The sequence below is a fragment of the Dasypus novemcinctus genome, chromosome 13 (assembly GCF_030445035.2).
Source record: "Dasypus novemcinctus isolate mDasNov1 chromosome 13, mDasNov1.1.hap2, whole genome shotgun sequence".
Classification (NCBI taxonomy): Eukaryota; Metazoa; Chordata; class Mammalia; order Cingulata; family Dasypodidae; genus Dasypus; species Dasypus novemcinctus.
In genome coordinates this window covers 13,528,153-13,551,713 of record NC_080685.1, presented here as the reverse complement: position 1 = coordinate 13,551,713, position 23,561 = coordinate 13,528,153, and the positions used below count along the sequence as shown (strand labels likewise).

The following is a 23,561-nucleotide window of genomic DNA, read 5'->3' as shown; positions in this document are numbered from 1 at the left end:
GCTGTCTCCTCTGCCCAGGGAGGCTGCCTGCCGGGAATCAATTCAGTGCTGGTGAGAGTTCATTCCTTCACCATGTATGTTGGTAGTCTATGGACCTCTGTCCCGGGCATGTAACAACGACGCAGTCCCGCCCCATGTAACTCATAGTCTCAGCAGAGATGTATACAAGCGAATCAGAGTGCCCTGATGGTTGTCAGAGAGGGCTGGCTCAGTCTGCCCATAGAGTTTGAAAGGGCTCTGCAGGGGAGACTGGGTTGAAGCTAAGATTATCAGCTTATGAACCACCAGCTTTTTAGCTACTTTAATATGGGTTCTTTTGCTTTATTTCTTGTTGACAATCAGAGCTACTTTGGATATTTGTACACATGTTACAGCATGTAAGTCATAAGTTGGGTGAGCTTGGCATGAGGCCTAATGATGCCCAGCCTGCATGGGCTTGTCAGGTGTTCTAAAGTAGAGAGAGATGGTTGTGATGCAGAAGACGAAACCATGGAGGCCAAGTCCCCAGCCAGCAGACGGGAGGATGGTGTACTCACTCTTCGGAAGGGGAGTGGCAAGATCTGGCAGTGTATCACGTCCCAGACCGAAAGCCTGGGTTCAGGGTGGTGGGGACCGGTTGAGACTTAAGTACTGGGGGGCCACCCATCAGAGCCCATGCCTGCAAGATGGACCAGCCTGGGGCCAGAGGCGCCAAGCTCATCCTTCAGATCCCGCAATTCTCTGATTAGTAACACTGCAGTCCGCATGCAATCGTGCAATGGCAGAGCCCAGCAGAGACAGCGAGGCCTCTTAATCCCAAGTGTGGGAGTGCAGCTCAATTTGGAGCCTCTTAGAGGCAGTGAATGCATGCCATTACCTCTGTCAACATTGAGTGGCTTAGCTCTTTTGTTTTTTTTCTTTAGGAGATGCTGGGATTGGACCTAAGACCTCACACATGGGAAGCAGACACTCAAACACTGAGCTGCATTTGCTCCCCTGGCTTAGTTAGCTTTCTTTTTTTAAAAATGATTTATTTTATTTATTTTCCCCCCTTCCCCTCTCACCCTGCCGTTTTTGCCATCCATGTTGTCTTCTCATTTTCTCTCCTCTAGAATTCACTGAGATTTGATTCTGGAGACCTCTGATGGGGAGAGAGGTTCCCTGTAAATTTTGCCACCTCAGTTCCTGGTTTCTGCTGTGCTTCAACCTTGACTCTCCACTTGTCTTTCTTGTGTCATCATCTTGCTGCGTGACTCGCTTGGGGCACTGGCTCGCCACGTGGGCACTTGCATGGGCACTGGCTTGCCACGTGGGCACGCTTTCTCTTTTTTTTTTTTCACCAGGAGGTCCCAGGGATTGAACCCAGGTCCTTCCATATGGCAGGTGGAAGTTCTATCACTTGAGCCACATCTGCTTCCCTTAGTTAGCTCTTAAACCTGCTTTTGAGGATCGTCAGTGGAATGGGAGTAAAAAGGGATGGGAAGGATGACTTTGCAAAAAGTTGATTTTTCTATTGTCAGGTTAAGTGCAAATTTTATTTCTCAGCCAAATAAAAAGGACTGTGAGTAGTATATATCTTGTGTCATTTCCCAAAGAACTCAAAGTGGTTTATAGATACGTCGGATATTCCAGCCTTGTTGCTTACTTGTAGCTATTTGAATTGTGAGAATTACTTGGAAATTGCCAGATTCTAAAGCAGATTTACATGCAGCCTTTGAAACTTTAATCTTTCACTTATTGAGTTTTGGTTATAATTGTTTAGTAAGTAATTTTGTTTATGTAAATATACATTTGTTAAAAAACTGTTTTTTCCTAGGTAATCCCCTATGTTGGCACCATTCCCGAGCACTTGGAGCCTGGAACTCTGATTGTGATCCGCGGGCATGTTCCTAGTGATGCGGACAGGTAACATCATTGTGAAAAAAGAACATAAATAAACTGTCTTTTTGTGACCATTTCAATACCTTAATGTATTTTGTTGGTAGCCTTGGCCAAGGTGTTAAGGAGATTGGAATGAATGAAATATTATTAGGATTTTTTATTTTATTGCTGTAGGTCTGATTTCAATATAAAGAATATTGCATATAGTTAAGAGAACTGTGGTCAGAGGACAGGTTGAAGTATAGCTATAGTCCAGTGGCCCAACAACATTTCTTTTTTTTTAAATCACCTGGTACATTTATTAATATCCCATTAAAGAAATAGTTTTCACTATGGCCTTCTAAACCTCCGTAGCTAATAAAGTCTAAAGATATTATAGAATGTTCCATAACATTCACTTTTACCTAATTTTATTTTATTTTTTTATTCCACCTATGATTTTGCACTGAGATACTTCAGTTACACTTATTGAGTTGGCATATGAGACTTTTTTAGTGGTTATGTCATCCACTCTAAGTTGGAATTCCATTAGGTAATTTTTTTTTTCTAAATATACTTTTTATTTTATTTTTTAAAAGAAATTTAGATTACATAAATGTTACACAAAAAACGTAGGGGATTCCCATATGCTCTGCTCCCTCGCCCTCCCACATTTTCCCACATCAGCAACATCCTTCATTAGTATGGTGCATTTGTCACAATTGATGAACACATCTTGGAGAATTGCCACTAAGCCATGATTATAGTTTACATTATAGTTTACACTGTCCCTGCACATTTCTGCAAGTTATTACATGATATACAGTGGCCTGTTATCTGCTATTGAAATGTCACTCAGGATAATTCCCAAGTCCCAAATTATACCTATTTTTCCCTCTTCATCCCCTCAGAACCTCCAGTGGCCACTGGCTCCACATCCATGATAAAATTTCGTCCATTGCTAGACTCACAAGTCTACAGTAGAACAACTTTAAGTCTACTCTAGTCCATCATCCATTTCCCAATCCTGAGGATTCTGTGATGGTGATGCTCTCTTACCTCTAATTGAGAGGGGGCATAGATCCCATGGGGGCAGATGGATGGGACTTTCTTGCTTGCAGTTGCATACTCTCTTTGTTTTCCTTGAGATGGTCATTGCCAGTCATCTCCTTGTTAGTTGTTCTGGATGAGTCCAGTGAACTGGAGGGTAGGTACCACAACATCTCTTAAGATCCATTTCAAATGGTTTTATTGAACATTTGTTTTGGCTGCAAACTGCGATCTGATTATAGCAATTAGAGTTGGTTTCAGCTTTCTATGACTGATACCAGATAAATAAAAGTGGTTTAAATAAGGCAGACATAGTTTTCTTTTGTGAAAACTAAGTCTGAAATAGACAGCCCAGACTTTTAAGGTGACTCCATAAAGTCCTTAGAGAAGTAGGCCTCTTCCAGCTCACCGCTCCACTATTCCTCAGATACCAGAGGTCCTCTTTCTCATACTCCTTAGAAGCTAGAACCCTAGTTGGAGGGGTGAGTGGAGAGAGGTATGGGAGGGGCCACACAGGCTGACAAAAGGCAGGTGCCCACTGCCTTTTTTTTTTTTAAGATTTATTTTTTATTTATTTCTCTCCCCTTCCCTCCTCCCCCCAGTTGTCTGCTCTCTGTGTCCATTCGCTGTGTGTTTTTCTATGACCGCTTCTATCCTTATCAGCAGCACTGGGAATCTGTGTTTCTTTTTGTTGCATCATCCTGTTGTGTCAGCTCTCTGTGTGTGCGGTGCCATTCCTGGGCAGGCTGCACTTTCTTTAGCACTGGGCAGCTCTCCTTACGGGGTGCATTCCTTGCGCGTGGGGCTCCCTACGCGGGGGACACCCCTGCGTGGCAGGGCACTCCTTGCGCACATCAGCACTGCGCATGGGCCAGCTCCACACGGGTCAAGGAGGCCCGGAGTTTGAACCGCAGACCTCCCATGTGGTAGACGGACGCCCTAACCACTGGGCCAAGTCTGCTTCCCCCAGCTGACTTTTAAGGTAGTTTTCAGTAGTTTCCCTGAACACTTCCACTTACATTTCATTGGCAGAGTTTTAACCCCATGATCATGTCTAAGTGTAAGGGAAGCTGGAAAAAATACAGTTTGTTATTCTGGGTGGATATGGCTCTGGTTAAAACTTAGGGCCTCTGTTAAGGAAGAAGGAAAGGAAGGTTAAGTAACTAGCTACATAGTCTACACAAGTGAATGAACATGGGGGTCAGTCTGTGTTGTACTCAACCTAGCTTTTTATTTTTTATTTTTATTTTTAAAGAAGCTTTAGATTACATAAATGTTACATTGAACATATAGGGGATTCCCATATACTTCACTCCCCCTCCCACACTTTCCCCAATTAACAACATCTTTCATTCGTGTGGTATATTTGTTACAATTGATGAACACATATTGAAGCATTGCCACTAAGCATGGTCTATAGTTTATTTACATTGTGGTTTACACTTCGCACTGCACAATGTTATAGGTTTTGACAAAATGTATAATGGTATGTATCTGTCATTGCAATATCATGCAGTACAATTTCCGGTGTCCCCAAAATGCCACATATTCTATCTATTCTTCCTTCTCCCTCCCCTTAAAACCTCTGGTGAACACTTCCTTTGTATCAATGTTACAAGTTCTTCCATTACTACAATAATAATAAATCTACTTTAGTCCATAGTTGCATTCCCTACTTATGATTGTTCATTCCTCAGTTTCGAGAATTTGGGGATGGTGATGCTCATTCTATTTCTGATTGAGAGGGGGCTTAGATCCCATGAGGCAGATGGATGGAAATGTCTCAGTTGTAGATACTCTCTGGTTTGGAGATGGGTGTTGTTCATCTTCATCCTTTTGTTAGTTTTCCTGGGTAAGTCCAGTGAACTGGAGAGGAAGTACTGGCTGCAGCTCTTCTGAGATTCAGGGCTCAACTGGCATAAGAACAGACTGAAGACTTAAGTCTTTGGAACATATTGTTAATGGGTATAGTGTTAATTATAGTTTCAAATAAAAGGGACAGAAGAGCCATGTGTAGGAAAATTATAAGTAAGTCTAACTCTCATACATTGGGAAGATAGGTTCACATATACTCCAAGGTAAGGCCTACTGACAGGGTGCTGATTTCCTGGGCTTGTCCTACCTGTAGTGTCTAGATGTCTCTAGAACCTTCTGGAGCCCCCGTGCTTGAGGCAGTGTTACTGTGCCAGCCTAGCTTTTAATGCTGGCCTTTACCTGCGGGAGTTCTTCTGGTTACCGTGGTTGATTCCTAATATGATGGGAATCTAAAAGTTCATCAGAAAATACCCAGTTGCCAGTTTTGTGACTTATAAAAAAATTTTTATTTTTATTTTTAAAGAAGTTTTTGATTACATAAATGTTATGTAAAAAATATAGGGGATTCCCATATGTCCCACTCCCCCCCTCCATTTTGTGACTTTTGTCACTTTAATAGGAGAAAATCTGGGATTTTGCACTATTGAAGGTCTTCTGTGATTCATGTAATAATAAGTTCAGGAAGGCAAAGAGAGGACTTTATAAGGAAGTAGGAGAGCCTAAAGATAGACGACTTCTGCATCACAGTTTTGTCCCAGATTGGCCTTGCTGGTTGACAGCCTTGCTATGGCCACACACCCCTTTGTCATCTTGTGCTGCCCTTCAGCATACACCCCATATGTATACCAGCTGACCTGTGATTCAGGCTGAATGTTTCAGAAGCCAGGAAGTCATGTTTTTTGGTGTTTTCCTTTCTAGATCAGTTTTAAGAAGTACAGATAATTCCATTACTCATAGAAAGGACACAAATAAGTACAAAATGCTCATTAGGTGAGAGGTCACTTGGAAAGGCAAGAATATGACCCAGCCAACTTTTTGTCCTTCAGGCAGAGTATCCCTTTTATTCTGCAGTAACAGTATCATAAGGCTTGCAGAAGACCTACTTAGTGGAATTTCCCATGACACGTTTTATTGGCTTGTGTGAAACTATTAGCTAAATGTTCTCTGAGGTGGGTGCTGAGGGGTCATTTAGGGTGCCCAGCCCTGCACCTTGATCCGTCCACCTCACAAATGCACTCTGCGGGCGTAAGAGATAAGCCGAGCGTGTGGCACCAGTGCCCCCACACCCAGAGAAGCAAGGGAAGGTGCTGGCCCTGCTGACAATGTTTCAGGGCAGGAAAGGAAGCTCTGAAGAGGCTTTTAGCAGAGTCCATGAAGTCCCATGAGAGCCAAGTCTTGTCTTGCTTCCCATGGTGACCCTGGTGTGTGGTCCAGCTCCGGGCACATAATGACCATTCATTTAAATCTCCCAGTAGCTTTTTATGTAGGGAAAAGTCAAACAAAAGATTTGAAATGGCCAAGGTTTCCTTTCTGAGTACTCAGGTGACCCCTGTTTCTTTCCTCCTACAGGTTCCAGGTGGACTTACAGTGTGGCAGCAGTGTAACGCCGCGAGCCGATGTGGCCTTTCATTTCAACCCACGTTTCAAAAGGGCCAACTGCATTGTTTGCAATACTCTGAAAAATGAAAAATGGGGTTGGGAAGAGATCACCTATGACATGCCTTTCAAAAAAGAAAAATCTTTTGAAATAGTGACTATCGTGCTGAAGGACAAGTTCCAGGTTAGTTGTGGAGACTGACAGTTTGGATCCTCAGTGAGCGTAAGCTCACGGGCAAGCTTCTCACGTTAGAGCTCGCCCTTACATTGGTGAAATCCAGAGGACTAGCGCGGCTTTGTGCTGTTTGTCTAAAGTAGGGGCCAGGCAGCAGGTACCTGAGCGTGTGAAGGGGCACAGCTCCTCTCTCCCACCAGTTGCCACTTTGTGTGCATACAGGCCACTGTGGCCTGCTCTGTTTGTTAGATTTTATTTCTCCTGGCAGGGCTGAGTTTAGTTCTGAAATGGCACTGCCTTATATTAATTACATTATCATATGAATTATAACACCACTACCCAAAGCGTGTGTGGGGAATCTGGAACCAGCACGCAGGTGGGGAATCCTGCTGTAGCAGTCAGGAGGGTTTTGTAAGGTTAAGTCCTGTCACAAGGTCATTCTTTAGAAAGCTGAGATTTTAGACCCAGAGGAGATCTTAGAGGTCCTTTGTATTATTAATTCCACCACTGGCTTCATCGCCCATGTTATCCTTAGAGCGTGTGTGTAGGGTAGATGTGGTACTAGAGGCTCATAACTGTTGGCCCTGCAGCCTGTAGAACGTTCCCACAACTGGACAGTTGCACCTATTAGAATGAAAACGCCCATCTATGGGTACAGATCCTTTCTGTCCTTCAGCTCCCTCTTCAAAATCTCCCCTAAGCCCCTACCTACCCCTCCTCCCTTGACCTCTCCCCCTCAGGCTTTTTTAATGCTCCTATGTTCCTGTACTGCTGGTGCTAGACTTCATTTTTTTCCTGGGTTTCCTGGTTTTCCTCCCCAATGGATTTTAAGTTACTAGAAGTCAGAGACCATACTCTATGTTGCTTCTCTATTCCTCACGTTATGTAACGTATATCTGGCATGCGACAGGAAGGGAAAGGGGAACGATGGGCATTAGATATCTACTCTGTGTCAGGCACTGAACCAGGAGACTCACGTTGTTTATAACAGTAGCCCTCGGAGTGAGAGACTTGTCCTAATTACATGTAAGAAAATGAGTTTCAGATGAGTTGGGAAATTTTCCCACATTCATTCATTCATTTGTTCAGCAAACTCAAAAACTTCCTTAGGCGCCTTCCATGTGCCAGATGGTCTCTCCTTTAGTTACTTAGAGTGCAGTCCTCAAGGATGCCGTGGTGGTGAGTTTGCAGGGCTGGTCTTAACCCAGGGTTCATGGGCCACCAGCCTTCTGGGCAGGGTACAGGGGAGCCTTGAACCCTGGGATGTCTCAGATACATGCATCTGTACATAACACGCATCCTGGCATACATTCATGAATGCTTGTGGTTGGCTGAAGTGAGATTCCATGGCATTTAATCAGATTAGGAGCTCAAGAAAAGTTAGGAAATGCTGCTAGGGTTGTGGCTACTTTCATTCACATTTGCATCAAACATGTAATGTGGAAAAAGGTATAAAATGAAACCCAAGGAAACAGATTTAAATTTGGACAATAAGTTAATTTTTAACTGTTTTGTTTTTATGGGGGGTTGTCCTCTATGTCTGTTCAGGTGGCGGTCAATGGACAACATGTACTACTCTATGCCCACAGGATTAGCCTAGAGAAAATAGACACTCTGGGCATTTATGGCAAAGTGAACATTCACTCAATTGGTTTTAGCTTCAGCTCGGTGAGTACCTGTCTCCTGCAGGGGTCTTCTTTGACAGTGTTTACTGACCAAATGGTGTAGAATATATCGTTAAATAACATCTTCCACTGAGGTGAAAGTAATGTGAATCTTTCCCTTGTTAAAGTACTAATCTTCTTGGAAATAAATCTTTCAGATTAGTACGTTAGGTTTACCACCAGGGCTTTATTTTATGTAGGAACCCAAATGTAGTATGGGTCTAGCAAAAAACAAACAAAACACCAAACCATTTTTAGCTAGATAGGGGGTATTTACTTTACCTAACAGTATAGTGGAGTATTTCTCTAAGACAGTTTCATAGAAATGGGATGTCTAGTCAAAGGATATTTGCATTTTAGATTTTGATAGATACTACTCACATTTTGACTTCCTCCAAAAAGATTAAAACAATTTGTACTCTTAACAGCTATACGCTATACTCATTTATTTGTTCCCATACTCATTAAATATTATTATTCTTAATGCTTGCCAATTTGATGGGGGGAGGGGGAAGGACCCTATTGTTAAGTACATTTTTGAATCATATTTTTCAAGCTTATTTTCATGTTTAGTACCATTTATAATCCGTTTTAATTTTTCAAGTGGATTGTATTTAGAAAATATGTTCTAGTGAATATTAAAAATTAATCTCTGTTGTCTTTTTCTTCAGGATTTACAATGTGCCCAAGGATCTTCTCTGGAACTGACAGAGATAAGTAGAGAAAATGTAAATATTAAATGTTTTCATGAACCACAAATAAACTGTTCTTTTAGTTGTCATGTAAGTCAGATAGTAGGCTAAAGTTTTAAAAATTTATGTTTTTAATCTGAGACGAGGTTGGAGCTACTGGTGTGAAATTTGAGTCATTTACTTCTGTGGTGCCAGGAACTAAGTTTCGCTGATGCTTGAACTGTCAGTTTATATGAGTGTTCTGCATCTTTCTTATGGAAAAAGGGCTCTCACTTTCCACTGTTGAATAGGACGGTCATAAGGTATTTCATAAATGCTGAATACTAATCAGTGCATTGTCAAAGGGATTTTTCTGTGTGTCTTTTCTCCCTGCGGTAACAATTACAACTTAACTGAGTCTTTGCTCTTGCTAGTGGAGAGCAGGGTCTTCCTGATCTCAGCAGCTTCATACCTCATATTAGTCCTTCAATGCCTGGCTTGCTTCAGTCAGCATAAGTTTCTCAAGATTCATCCATGTTAGCACGTGTGTTTGTACTGTATTTGCTCTTATAGCTGAGTAGTATTCCCATACCTCAGATAAAATATAATCTCAGCATTTGGGGGGCACCCTGAAAAGGACAAGTAAGACATTTTTAAAGCTCATGTATATCCAATGAAAACTTAATTTAGGCTAGAAGAAAAAGGATTCAGCTAACGGGATTATTAGACAATCTTCCCAATCTGAATAATGCTTGATAATTCCATGACACCCCATCACAGAGCACTGGCTTCCTGTATGCTTATACTCAGTCAGGGCAGGCACTTGTTAGTTCAGTGCAATCAACAAGGAAGATGTAATTCTTCCTTTTCAAAACATTCTCATTTTTTCTTTCTCTTCCAATAGGTGCAAAAGTCTGGTGTCTCACAGTTTGTAAGTATTTTTTTTATTAGAGTATAATGTGAAACATTTTGTAAAATTGCCAAGGAAATGAATAGTTTGAACCTTGGATGACAGGTTCATTCATTCATTCCTTACCTTATTGTAGAAATGTTTCCCTACAGCCTAGTAATAGAGAAGGAGATATTTCTAAAATCGTACCCAGAACTGTCTACACCAAGAACAAAGATTCGACTGTCAATCATACTTTGACTTGCGCCAAAATACTACCTACCAACTGTTTTTCAAAGGTTTGAAGAACCACAGATTTTCTTAACTCAGCATAACAAATTAACTGTTATGTGTAAACTTTACCCCTAGTGGAAGCCCACAGCAGCCAATTTGGATTATATGTTGTCCCTGAGCCGATATCATAATCAACCAGGCATATTGTTCCTGAGCCACCAGTATGTATTAAATTCTCCCACCTTGCTTCCACAGTGAGCAGAATATGGAGCACTGCTTTCAGACCCTAAGCATAGGTGGCTTTCTCAGCTTGAGTTTCATTCAGCCGTATGTCAGGTCCCATTCCATGTCCATTCACTTTGCCATCTAAAACATAGTCCTTGAGTGCTTGCTATGTGCCACACACAGTGCTGGCTGCTGGGAATACAGCTGGGATCAAGACAGACTGAGTCTACCTTCATAAAGTTTACAGGAGAATGACCCTTCAGCAATCCCCAGTGTCCCTCGACAGTTTCCCTGCAAAACCCATTCCTGCATGCTTCCTAGTCCTGAATATGGTTTTTCTTTCCAGACTCTGCCATTTGTCGCAAGACTGAACACCTCAATGGGTCCTGGACGAACTATTGTCATTAAAGGAGAAGTGAACGCAAATGCCAAAGGGTCAGTGTGGTTAAATGATCAGTAGTAGCCTAATTTTTTCCGCATGTGTCTTAGACCCCAGAACAGTCCTATGAGATATTTGTAGGGCTGGTGTCATTATCCTCATTGGAAGGGTGGAAGGTTGTTGTTGGCAGACCAGGGCTAAATTCTGGTGTTCTGAGCTGGGCCTTTGCTGGCCAGAGAAGGAGGTAGCATGATTTTTATGGCCATTTGGGTTCTAATGCCCTTCCAGCCCCTTCCACAGGCCCGCCCTTCCCTTAGGAGAACTCCAGGGCAGCCCCATAAAATCAGGCATCTTTTTGTTAGAGCCTCTGCTGTCTTGTGACTTGTGAAATTTCTGCTTTGGGAGCCTTTCCTAGAGATTTCCGACTTTTGAAGACTTGGTATTAGAGCTGTTTTCTTTTAATGTTCATAGCACACTTCCAAGGAGGAAAGAACACATATAAATCATTAAAAGAGAATACTTATTTAAAATTATTCTAGAGTTCTATAATCTGAATTAATCTAGCTCTAAGCCTTTTTTCCCAACAAGATCTGTAGCCTCAACATTGATTTAAAAGTGGTTTTTTAAAATGTATTTTTACTTCCCAAGTTTCATCATTATATCAGTGGAATACTACTCACATTAAAAAATTTCACCTCCCTCTGGGTCCTTATGTCCATGGACATACATATGTTTTAGGTAGTTTTAATTATAGTTCAGTTCTGATTTTTAAAATTGCAGAAACTGCTACTACCCTCTCCTGTTTGTTTAATTAAGGTCTTTGTCTTTTATTCTCTCAAAGGTTCAATGTTGATCTAGTAGCAGGAAAGTCAAAGGATATTGCTCTGCACTTGAACCCACGCCTGAATAATAAAGCATTTGTAAGAAATTCTTTTCTTCAGGATTCCTGGGGAGAAGAAGAGAAAAATATTACCTGTTTCCCATTTAGTCCTGGGATGTATTTTGAGGTGAGATTAAATTTTTTTGAGAATGGGACAGGAAAAACAATCCTGGGAGCAGGGCGTAGGGGAAATCAAGTTCCAACTTAGGTTAATATGTGCCAATTGCATGGGTTTTTGCTTGTTTGTGTGTTTGGAGATGGTAGTTTGAATGCTTCCTTTATTACAATTGATAAAAATGGCAAAGCCAGTGAGTAGAACACCACATAATTAGCATTGGAATTATTTGAGGTTTGTTCTTTTGAAAAATTATTGCATAGCCCCATATTGATTAATAGGGATTTTGAGAGGAACCTTGTCTCAGTGCTGGAGTAACCTGTTTATCCATAAGCGAGCACGAGAACACAGAAACCGTCAAACTGCCTGCACTATCCTTTATCCACCATCTTGGTTATACAGTTTTGGATGGCAGTCTTTTCTCCCTAGGATTTAATCCTGTTTTTATATATTAAAGAAAAATATAGACCCTTGGAACTGAAAGTCATATGTAGTCCTGAGTCCCCAAATGTGTGACTATTATGATAACATTATACATTTCCCAAAATGAAGTTTCTGGGGTGCTGAGCAGAGAATCACATTCCTTAAGTTGGAATGCTGGGTGGTTGGCTAGATCCACTCACTAGTTTAGGTGACCTACTGCCTCACATGGTCACTTAGGGTCATTGATTTAAGTCATGCTTTCACAACATTTTATTTTTTATTTATTTTTATTTTTATTTATTTCTCTCCCCTCCCCCCCCCACCCCAGTTGTCCGTTCTCTGTGTCCATTTGCTGTGTGTTCTTCTTTTTCTCTGCTTCTGTTGTTGTCAGCGGCACAGGAATCTGTGTTTCTTTTTGTTGCGTCATCTTGTTGTGTCAGCTCTCTGTGTGTGCGGCGCCATTCCTGGGCAGGCTGCACTTTCTTTCGCACTGGGCAGCTCTCCTTATGGGGCACCCTCCTTGCACGTGGGGCTCCCCTACGCGGGGACACCCCTGCGTGGCACAGCACTTCTTGCGCACATCAGCACTGCATGTGGGTCAGCTCCACACGGGTTGAGGAGGCCCAGGGTTTGAACCGCGGACCTCCCATGTGGTAGACAGACGGGCCAAGTCCTGTGGGCCAAGTCCACTTCCCCCTACAACATTTTAAATAGCACATACCTGGGTCATTTGAGTTCTTGAGGACTCATCAAAACTAGTTGTTAGAAGCATAAATATCAAGGCTGAAGAGAAGATGTTGAAATATAGGGGTTTTTTTGGCTGATGTTTGTGCTGATTTGACATTAATATTTATTGATAAGTTCCAGTCTATTGACAAATCTAGTGCCCTGGTTTTGGAGTAAACAGATGCAGCATAGTCAGAACGTTTCCTGGAAGCTGTAAATTTTGATTTGGAAATCAGAAGGCTGGGGAGAATGTGGAAGGTTGAAGAAAATAAAGTTGCATTTTCCTGATTTAGGGGATGAACTGAACAAATGATTGGAGATGGGAAAGGCTGCATAAGGGCGAGTTGGTTTAGCAGGAGTATGGATGTCAAGGGAGACAGAGATGAATGCTCCAGAAGAGGTTGATCCTTGTGGTTGATAAAGAAACCAGAGAAGTAACTTGGTTTTTGTCCTACCTGAGCCCCAAGTTTAGATCTCCTGTAATAAAAACAGAGAGGTCGATAATAAAAATTCCTATTCCTAACACTGATAATTAATCACTATTATTATCTTAACATATTTGCTTCCATTTTGTCCAAGTTTCTTTGTTTTAGGGGAAAAAACGCCCATTTTAAAGAATTCAAATAATGCTGAAAAATATTAAGGTGAAAAATGTAAATATTCATAATTCAGATAATACCATTAAGTTTAGGTGAACCACATTCCAGAAATCTTCCTGTAAATACATATAGTTAAAAGGATGGCTAACCAGTATGTGTATATCTTTACAAACTCCTTTTTTTTCTTTAATCTTTTTATTTTGAAATAATTTCAAACTTACAGGACAGCTGCAAAAGTAATACAAACCCCATGTAGGGAACTTCAACATTCCCACTTCCCCATTCCTCCAGATACCTAGATCCACCAATTTTAACATTTTGCCACGTTTGCCGTATAATTCTGTCTACCCATTTACCAGTCTGTATCTATCTGTCTTTCTTGTCTGTCATTTATATTTTCTGAACATTTGAGTGTAGGTAATAAACATCATGCTCCTTGAACACGTAATATTGCCATGTACATTTCCTAAGAACAGTGATACAAATTATCTTAAGACCAGTTATCAAGTTCAGGAAATTTAACATTGATATAATAAAGCCTACAGCCTATATTTCCATTTTTTCATAAGATCCAATAATGTCCTTTTGAGCCTTTTCTCCTCCATTATTATATCTGGTCCAGGATGATGTACTGCATTTAATTGTCATTGTCGCTTTGGTTTTTCCTTTTTTTTTTAAATTGTGGAAATATATGCAATATAATCTTTCCCATATCAACCACTCCCAAGCATACCATTTGGTGGGAGTCATCACATTCACAATATTGGTGTACTATAAACTTCCTATCACCCTAAATAGAAACCTTACACCCATCATGCATTAACTCCTCATTCCCTCTCACAACTGCACCTGGTAACCTGTACTCTACTTTCTGTCCCTATGAGGTTTGCATATTCTCCAGTATTTTCTATGTGGTAACCATGGGGCTTAAATTTAACATCCTAAATCTGTAACAATCTCGTTTTATTTGATACCAACTTAATCATACATAACCATGATCCTATACCCGTCTGTCCCACACCTTTATGTAGTTCTTCTCATAAATTACATGTTTATACACTGAGTCCAGAATCAGTGATTTCTCATTATATTTTATGTATTTGCCTTTTGGATCCTGTAGGAAGTAAAAAGTAGAGTTACCCACAAAATACAATAGTCCTGGCATTTGTATTTACCTTTACCAGAGATCTTCATTTCTTCTTCATTCTTATCCCTTTTCTTAAAACAACCTGAAGAACTTCCTTTAGCATTTCTTGGAGGGCTGGTCTAGTGGTGATGAACCCCCTCAGCTGTTGCTTATCTGTGAATGTCTTAATCTCTCCATTTTTGAAAGACAGTTTTGCCAGGTATAGAATTCTTGGTTGGCAGTTTATTGATTTTAGCACTTTAAATATTTCATCCCACTGCTTTCTTGACTCCATGGTTTCCAGTTAGAAATCAGACTGAGGGTTCCTTGTACATGAGATATTGCTTCTCTCTTGCAGCTTTTAGAATTCTTTTCCTTGGCTTTTGACAGTTTAATTATAATGTGTTGTGTTTAAATTTGAGTTTATCCTCTTTGGCATTCATTGAGCATCTTGGATATGCATATTTATATTTTTTGTTAAATTTGGGAAGGTTTCAGTCATTATTTCTTCACATAGTCTGTCTGCCTCTTTCTCCTCCTGGGACCCCTCACACTGTAAATATTGGTGTGCTTAATAGTGTTCCACAGGTTCCTCAGGCTTTGTTCATGTTTTTTCATTCATTCTTTCTGTTCCTCAGACTGAATGATTTCAATGGTCTTATCTTCAAGTTCACTAATTCTTCTGCCAGCTCCAGTCTGTTGTTGAACCCCTCTAGGTAGTTTTTAATTTCTCTTAATGTGGTCTTCGGCTGTTCGGTTCCTTTTCATAATTTCTACCTCTTTCTTTATATTCTTTGTGCTGAACTGTCATTTTCTTAATATCCTTTAGTTCTTTGTCCATGTTTCCCTTTAGCTGTTTGAGCATATTTAAGACCTTTTTTTTAATAAGTCTTTGTCTGGTATGTGCCAGGTCTTGTCCTATTTCTTGATGGTTTTAATGCTTTACTGTTCTCTGTGTGACCTATCACTTCCTGTTTCTTTGTATAGGGTCCTCCCTGGTCTTTTTTGTACATATATCTTCTCCTGGGCATGTGAATATGATCTTAGGAATTCTCCCATTTATGTGGATCCAGATGTCCCTCTTTCCTGGGAAACAGTGTGCACTCACGGTCCTGGCAGAGCAGTATACGTCCTAGAGCCGGCAATCCATTGTCCCAGGCAGCTGTGATTTGACTGTTGCAGTTTTCTAGTGGAGAGCTCTGTGTGCTGCCACTACATGCAAGAAAATTCTGGGATGGTGAGCCTGCAGCTGGTGTCCTGGTTCAGGTTGGCATAGACACACATGTTCCTGGTGTGTGCCCGAGAGTTACTCTGCTCCCCTCAGAACCAGTACCAGGGACCCACACTGGCAGCACAACCAGAGCACCATGAGGTCCTCTCATTTTTAAGTTCCCTTTTTCTTGATTTGGTGCCACCCTGTTACTACATTCCTTTGTCTGTTTTTTGGAGTTTGGTGGAAGATGTTTCTGCCAATTCTTGCTGGTTGTTCAAAGCTTTTGTGGGGGGACAAATCCTTGGAGTATAGCACTCTGCCATCTTGAGAGGAGCGGGGCTTCTTGCCTTTTTAAAAAGATTTCTCTCTCCTCCTCCCCCGTTGTCTGCTCTCTCCGTCCATTCGCTGTGTGTTCTTCTGTGTCCGCTTGTATTCTCATCAGGCGGCATTGGGGATTTGTGTCTCTCTTTATTGCGTCATCTTGCTACGTCAGCTCTCCATGTGCGTGGCACCACTCCTGGGCAGGCTGCGATTTTGCACAGGGGCCACTCCTTGTGCAGGGAGCACCCTTACATGGGGGCATCCCTGTGTGGGCTGGCACTCCTTGTGTGCAGCAGCACTGCATGTGGGCCAGGCCACCACACGAGCCAGTGGGCCCTGGGTATCAGGTCTTTGGACCTTCTATATGGTAGGCAGATGCTCTGTTGAGCCATGTCTGCTTCCCATTCTTGTCTTTTAATGTCCTTTCATCATGATTTCCTCAGATCTTCCCATTATGCCATTATTCTGATTCAATATAGGTAACTGATTCTTTATCCATTGCATCCATATGATGCAATTTGTTTTCTCTTCTGAGCGATAGAATGAAGCTGTTTTCTGTTCTCTTGAGATTTTGTTAAATGTACTTAAGGTTCTTCCCTCCAGGTTGAAACTGGGATTTCCACCATTCTTGTGTAGATATAGTCTAAGGGGTATTTTCCCCACTTCTATGTTTAGTTCTAGAGCCTTCACTTCTGTCAGTTAGCCCTTTTATTCACAAAATTCCCTCTTCCTAATTTCCCCCAGCAGGCATTTGCATTACTCCTTTCAAAAGAATAAAGGTGTTAAATTACTTCTTTCTACATTCAGATGTTGTACCTCTGTATTGCCTTTAGGAATGGGCTCAGGTTAGCAGCTAGGCCTTGCTGCCCCTCTGTGCTCAAGTCCTGACGGCAGCAGGGAGCATAGGGAGAACACATTAGATTGACCAAACTGGCCTTTTCAGCTCAAATGGTAGAATCATGAGTTAGATTGTGGCATTGGGGTATGGCATCAGCTGTCTGAGGCTTAGGTGTGAAAGTGACTTAAAAGGATAGTTGTTTTTAACGGTTTTGGGTTATAGCAAAGAATTCTGAAGGGCTAACAATCGCAGTGACACATCTGAACTGAATTATTGCATAGACACACAGAAGAATTTTGAAGAGTTTTTGAGAGGCAGCCTGAGACCAAGATGTGCAGTCCTAAGCAAATGCCATAAACTGAGATTTCCTATTTGTGTGAATAGTCAAAGACCCTAAAGTTAAGTCTGAGGCAGGCAAAAGCAGGATCCAACTCTTTTGATTCCTTAATTTTTAATTGGAATAAGATCCTCAGTAAATGAGAAGCAAGATATCAGCAGTTTTTCTACTTCATTAGAGGTCCCAAACTGGTGGGGAGGAGCAATTTTTCATTCCCCAGGAGCAAGGGGCAGGAAGGGCTGTGTGTTGGGGGAGGGGATTGTGGGAAGGCCAAGGAAGACCCAGGGGACAGAAGATTCCAGGCATGTTAAGAGTAACTTCCCTGATAAGGACAAGGCAGAAGGTGCCACTAGATAAATTAGATTAAGGCTTTAGAAATTACAGAGAGAAGTTAGCAGCAGGGTGGGAGAACTTTATGTAGAGCAAACCAAATGGCTTACTCTTGACACACTCTTGGTGGGCAACAAACAAAATTTTAAACCAAGGGAAACCACTGATGATATGTTTACTTTTCTTTCAGATGATAATTTATTGTGATGTTAAAGAATTCAAAGTTGCAGTGAATGGTGTTCACAGCCTGGAGTACAAACACAGATTTAAAGGGCTTAGCAGTATTGACACGCTGGAAATTGACGGAGATATCAACTTATTGGAAGTGAGGACCTGGTAGTTGACATGACCAGTATAAAAACTGAAATACAAAATGGCTTATGTAATACTGGCCTTGTTAAAACTCTGTCGTTATATTGTTTACACTGTTAAAGTGAGTTTGCATGGTATTAGTCCTACTGGGCATTTTCTGCCCTTGCCCTGCAGTGTGGCTGTCTAGCAAAGGAGGACATATGGGACAACAGCAACTTGAAGCCATTATTAAGGCCACTCTGCTCTCTCCCCTACCTTGGCCTCCTTTTTTTTTAATCCCGCATTTCATATTCAACAAGTATTTATTAAGTGCCTACCGTAATACAGGAGCTAACCTGCACTGTGCACTTAAATTGTCAGCACTGTGCTAGAAGCCATGTGATGGACAAAACCAGTATGTCCCCTGGCCCCTTGTGCTTAGGCTTTTCTGTGCTCTACCAGTGTGCAACTCTTTTCTTTCTACAGGAGTTGCTTACTTCACTAGGGGTCCTTCAGAGTTATAGTTGCTCAGTTATTAAATAACTTAGACACTAATTTATAGAAGACACTATTCTTTCCCATTGAGCGCTTTCATCATCTATAATTGAAAGGTTGATTTATATATGGCATTTAATTTTCTTTAGCATATTAAAAATCTAGTGCTTCTGGCTATAAACTTTACCAAATAGTTAACATTATAAAATCTGAATAAAGCACAAGACTAAGGCAAAAAGCAAAACAAAAAATCAAGTGATTTTTAAATTAAATTGCTGTCAAGATGGAGGCAGCTGATTTCTGTACCAGTAAATTCTTATTTCAGAAGATTTGAACTTAGGGGTGAGTCAAAGGTCTGCATACACTCAAAGTTTAAGGTAGAGGTAGTATGAATTCAGACTTTAAAATGTTTATGGGTTATAAAAAGCAATGTCAAGATTAGATTTAATGAATGTTTATAAAATACTATCAGAAAGTAAAAAATACCAGCTGAAGTTGGGTGGAGAAAGGTGATACAAAAATGTGTTGTTTGCATGCAAACCAACACTTGCCTCTTTGCTCTCCTAAAGATTAGGTTATCCATCATCATTAGCAATTGACATCAAAACATTGTTCTTCTCTTTTGTGATTAAAATCAGACCTGTATCAGCAAGTTAAATTGTTACATTTCTGCAATTTTTCTTTTATTCTTTGAAGTGAATTGGCAGAAATTCTACATAGAATCCTTACAGGTCAGATCTTGTTATAGGAAATTTCAAAGGTTTGGGAATGGGGAGGAAGCAGCAGCTAGATTAGTCAGATCATTTTATTGCTACATTGCTGGGCTGAATTCTGCCAGGATTTCGGAATATTTTATAACAGATTTTTGGCTTAGATATTTAAAAGAACGCTAATCAATCTACTTATTTAAAAAGAAGATACTCACTGTAGAAACTGCTAGTCCTCAATTATTTTCTACCTTTTCATATTACATTTATTATGCATATAGTCTTATCAAATCCAAAAAGATACTAGCTGAGGGAAGGGCATTGCAGGGAAAGTTGTAGAAGGTAAGGAGGCTCTAGAATCTACCTGGGTTAAAAGTCTTATTTACATTGTTTCCTGTAAGTCTTAAACATAGTTCATTTTCATTTTTCTCTTACCTTGTATCACTAAGACTGGTTATTTAGTAAACACAAACTCTTAAGATTTTTCTGAAAAGGAAGCTATTTATTAATGAATTTTATTGACATCTCTTAAATTTGCATTCCTAGCAAACTATATTTCTAAAACTACAAGTCAACCTTTTGTTTTTTTGTCATAATTCTTTATTAAAATTCTATATGAAATTAGATCAAAGGCTTTCAAACTCAATGTGAACATTCTATGGCACAGTTTTAAGATTCCTTAAAAAATAAAGGCTGATTTAATTTTATTTGAGCCCTTATCTCCCAGCTTCACCACAACACAGTACTTAGAAACCAAGGACTTACCTTAACGCAGTGGAAAAAAATCTACTGAAATTTACATATTTTCTTTCTCATACAAGTAACTCTTGTTAACTGCCTATGGAAATAGAAGTTTTAATCCTGGAGGGGTTCCCTCATGACACCTCGAGTTTCTGGGCCCTTTGTGCTTGTGTGACCATACACAAGCAGTGTATGCTCCCATGCACCCCCCCAAGACTGGAGGGCATATAGGATTAACCACACGAGTGAAAAATACATTCCAAAACCACTTCTCTATATGAGCACATATAAAAGCATTAAGTGTTACCTACCCAAAATGAAATGCAGAATTCCAAATGGCTTTAAAAATAGAAGGTATTTTTGTTGTGTGCTGAGTAACCTGATAATTTTCTTGAAAGAGAGAACTACTTTTGACTGAAATCTGACCTGGGTACCATGTACATAATACATTCCTCTATAGAGTTAATGAAGCTTTATAGTCTAAATGTGGTGCCATTCGCTTTGGATGTCAAATTAAACATGTCTGTAATATTAATAACTTCAATGAGAAAAGACTATAATAAATGCTTAAAAAAACACAGCAAATCTGTATAAAAACACCATGTATCATTTACTCTTTTTGCAACACTGTACAACTGGCAGGAGAGGTTTATATGGTAGCACAAACCAGGTGGGACTTTGTAAAGAGGTGATTAAATATTTCTAAGTCCATGAAGGTGTGAAGGCACCAACAATAACATGGCACCAAACACCCAAAAAATTAAAACATGAAGTAATTCTCAACTCTGAACAGAGTCTGAAACACCAAAAAAGAAAGTTTCAGAAGTAGCTCTGGAGTGGCTCTCCCAATATAACTTCCAGTTGCTGAACAGTCTTTTGACACTGATGTTCTACTTCTTCACATTCATCTAAAAAAAAAAAAAGGAAAGAAAAAAATCTGTCATTCTTTTTGCCTAACTCGTAAAATCATGCATTCTCTGGGAATTGTTCATTTATTTAAGAGTGAAATGAGGAACTCTGACGATTAAGTACCATGGAATACATCCTTCATACTCCTCCATTCTGCCTTTATTCCTTTCTTCTATGCTTAGAAACAGGCTGTATTTGGAAGATGAGTAAGATAGAACTCTGAAAATAGCTGTACACAATTCAAAATTCCTAGCACTGCCACTTCTTTAGTAGCTCACACAGCCCCTCAAGACATAAAAAACAAAGGTGAATGAAATTATTTTTTTAGATAAGCATTAAATTATTAGTAAAAAGGTATTTATACCATCCCTACTTAATATTTACGTGTTCTTGGGCCGTGTAGTGGTAGCATGCTTAAAAGCACACTCCTAGAATTATACAAGCTTGGCTTTAAACTCTAGCTCTACCGTCACATTTGATAGCCTTGTTACATTTATCCAAATTTTTTTAAGCATCTAGTTTCTAACTCTATAAAATAGCAGTATGGTATCTACCTCACTGTGAGAGTTAAATGATAATCCGTGTAACGTACCTAACAGCATCAGATAACTACTTGTCATTATTAATGAAGAAGACATTTAAGGATTATCCATTAAGGATGCCCTGGTGCATCCTTAATGGCCCTGAGACATTTCAATAAAATAACTCCAGAACCGGGACCACAATATCTAATTATACAAAACCTATGACATGAGTGCCACATTACATCCCAATTTGCATTATAAGTGGGCACATTTTTAACAGACTTTTACTATAATTATTTCTCCTTTTTAAAAAATCTTTTTATTTAAAAAGTTATTTAACTATTACTAACCAGGATATGTCTGCCCTTCAATATGTGCATAAATAAAATTTAAGTCAGTAATATTTATTAAGCTTAATATATCAAAATAATGTATGTATAGATTTTTTTTACTAGGTATGGTGAACTACACACTAGGGGACTCTGGCAATGAGTAGGACCCACACCAACTGCCAGTCACATTAACATCCAAATAACTGGGCATTTTCACACAATTTTACTGTAATTATTTCTTAATTTGTAAATTACCTTCCATCAGTTCTGCTAAGAAAGGAATGGATTCTGGTAGCAAGACAATGTAATTCTCCCTTAGTTTCTCAGCCAGTGCTAAGACAGTAATCAAAGCAGCAAATCGAACCTGAAGGGGATAAAAAAGGTAAAAAAAGTAGTAATACGATACTTCTCTTAAAATCTGTGCTGACTTGAGACAAGCTCTAGGTTTTTTAGTTAAGTGTTATTTTATTGGAGTTTATTTCAATTCATTATATCCACTCAGCTTTCACCTTAATCCCAGTTTATTTAACAATTTGGGATCTGTGTGTAATATGGGCAACCTCATAAATCAGTGGTTTCAAACTGGATTCCAGCACTGCAGATGTTTAATGTGAATGTCTTTTAACACTTCATCCAAGTTAACTTCAGTGGTGCTCACCAACTTGCAAGTGAGCCTGGCTGGCTGAGCTGACGTCCACCTTGTCACAAAGCATCCCCTGTCATCTCTGGGCAGGACACCCGCGCGTTGGTCCCTGCCTGCGGGCCCCACTACAGTGGTGATGGTCCAGGCACCTGCTGGGCCATGCTCTCATCTCAGCACTGAAGGAAAGACACAGTGTCTTAACTTCTTAATCTAGATAGTTCTGGATTAAAAAAGCGTTAGGTATTTTTCCCACATGACATGTCTATGGCAAGGAATGAAAATAATTTTTCGGTATTGTTAGCAATTCACTTTGAAACAGAAGACCTACTAGTTCTTTTTCAAGTTCTGAGATAATTTAAAGAATATTTGGATACTTCAAAGTGAGTTGTTAAAAATAATTTATAACTACCTAAGTTGAGTCAGGATTTTCTTGATGTGCAACCATATACTAAAATCAATTGATGCTCAGCTTGTGTTAAGAATCTATGATTTAAAATTTGGCGATTCATCAAAACAGCCTCATTGTTCTCATTATTTCTTAAGAAGTAAAGGTATAAATTTGAATTTATAATCCTATTAATAAAATTCTGCTTTAGTGTGTTTTGTCCTTAGGTTCTACTATGATGATTAGTCTGAAAACTTCTGATAGTTAGGTGAAGAATGTCAACTTTCAATCTACCCATGACAATATATCTCTACCATCATCACTTAATTTTTATTAGTCAATAAAATTATAAGCCTAATAGATACAATAAAGATATATATTGCTCTAACTCAAAGGACTGTTCTTTGGACAAACAGAGCATTTATCAAGACGAAGTATTTTAGTACTTCTGAGTGTCTAACACACTATCAGGGTGGGAGGACTGCCATTTATAAGTATCCTGTAAATAATAAAAATTTTTAAAAGCTATCAGGCTCAAACTTCTGCCTACGACCTCTAGAACCAATGACAAACAGCAATACTTTCTCTTGTGCTTTACCAAGCTTCTAAGACCATGATGACCACATTAAGTTTACGCGATTCCTAACCTTGGGTGAGGAGTCTCTTGTCTTTAGCAAAATCTGGTAGTTCAGGGGTTTCCAAAGAGAGTCATCAGCCATGGCCACAGAAAACTGAGCAATACATGGTACCAGGTGCTTTGCAACCCGTTCCTGGAACTTCTCTTCTCCTCCAAGTCTGTTTTCCAGCTGTTAAGAGTGAGACAAGGATTTCTAGCAAGTGTCTCATTTTTTCCTCTGCTTGAAAAAATACCCAATATATAAATAATGTTTTACTGGTCTTAATGATATTAGCAGGATCAAAAACCAGGTACTATCTAATACTCTCTCTACAGCAACATTACCACCTTTTTAACTTCCCTGGGCCTGAAATCTACAGGGAATTCAAATGGACTCTCAGAGCACTTAAAACCATCCCTTTCCCTCTAGCAGAACACCTTGGATGAGTTCTTTCAGAGGGAATATGAGCCCT

At 39.9% G+C, this 23,561-nt stretch overlaps 2 protein-coding genes across 5 annotated transcripts in view; one reads left to right on the top strand and one right to left on the bottom strand.

Annotated features, from left to right (window-relative positions):
* The window catches only part of LGALS8 (galectin 8), a 29,768-nt gene extending 9,492 nt beyond the window's left edge, over positions 1 to 20,276 (top strand). For 2 of the 4 annotated variants that reach the window (XM_004473134.5, XM_012530856.4), the window contains exons 3-11: positions 1,796 to 1,884; positions 6,274 to 6,484; positions 8,024 to 8,143; positions 8,811 to 8,867; positions 9,715 to 9,741; positions 9,873 to 9,998; positions 10,505 to 10,593; positions 11,379 to 11,544; positions 17,636 to 20,276. In XM_004473134.5, the coding sequence (XP_004473191.1) occupies positions 1,796 to 1,884; positions 6,274 to 6,484; positions 8,024 to 8,143; positions 8,811 to 8,867; positions 9,715 to 9,741; positions 9,873 to 9,998; positions 10,505 to 10,593; positions 11,379 to 11,544; positions 17,636 to 17,785 (1,035 nt within the window). In that variant the 3' untranslated portion in view covers positions 17,786 to 20,276. The remainder of the gene's footprint in view (positions 1 to 1,795; positions 1,885 to 6,273; positions 6,485 to 8,023; positions 8,144 to 8,810; positions 8,868 to 9,714; positions 9,742 to 9,872; positions 9,999 to 10,504; positions 10,594 to 11,378; positions 11,545 to 17,635) is intronic. The other 2 variants (XM_004473135.5, XM_058309498.1) reach the window with 1 other exon arrangement.
* Positions 20,265 to 23,561, bottom strand: part of HEATR1 (HEAT repeat containing 1) — a 70,790-nt gene continuing 67,493 nt past the window's right edge. The window contains exons 43-45 of the mRNA XM_004473133.5: positions 23,120 to 23,278; positions 21,700 to 21,808; positions 20,265 to 20,587 (exon numbers count right to left, since the gene is read on the bottom strand). Coding sequence (XP_004473190.2) covers positions 20,499 to 20,587; positions 21,700 to 21,808; positions 23,120 to 23,278 — 357 coding nt within the window. The 3' untranslated portion in view covers positions 20,265 to 20,498. The remainder of the gene's footprint in view (positions 20,588 to 21,699; positions 21,809 to 23,119; positions 23,279 to 23,561) is intronic.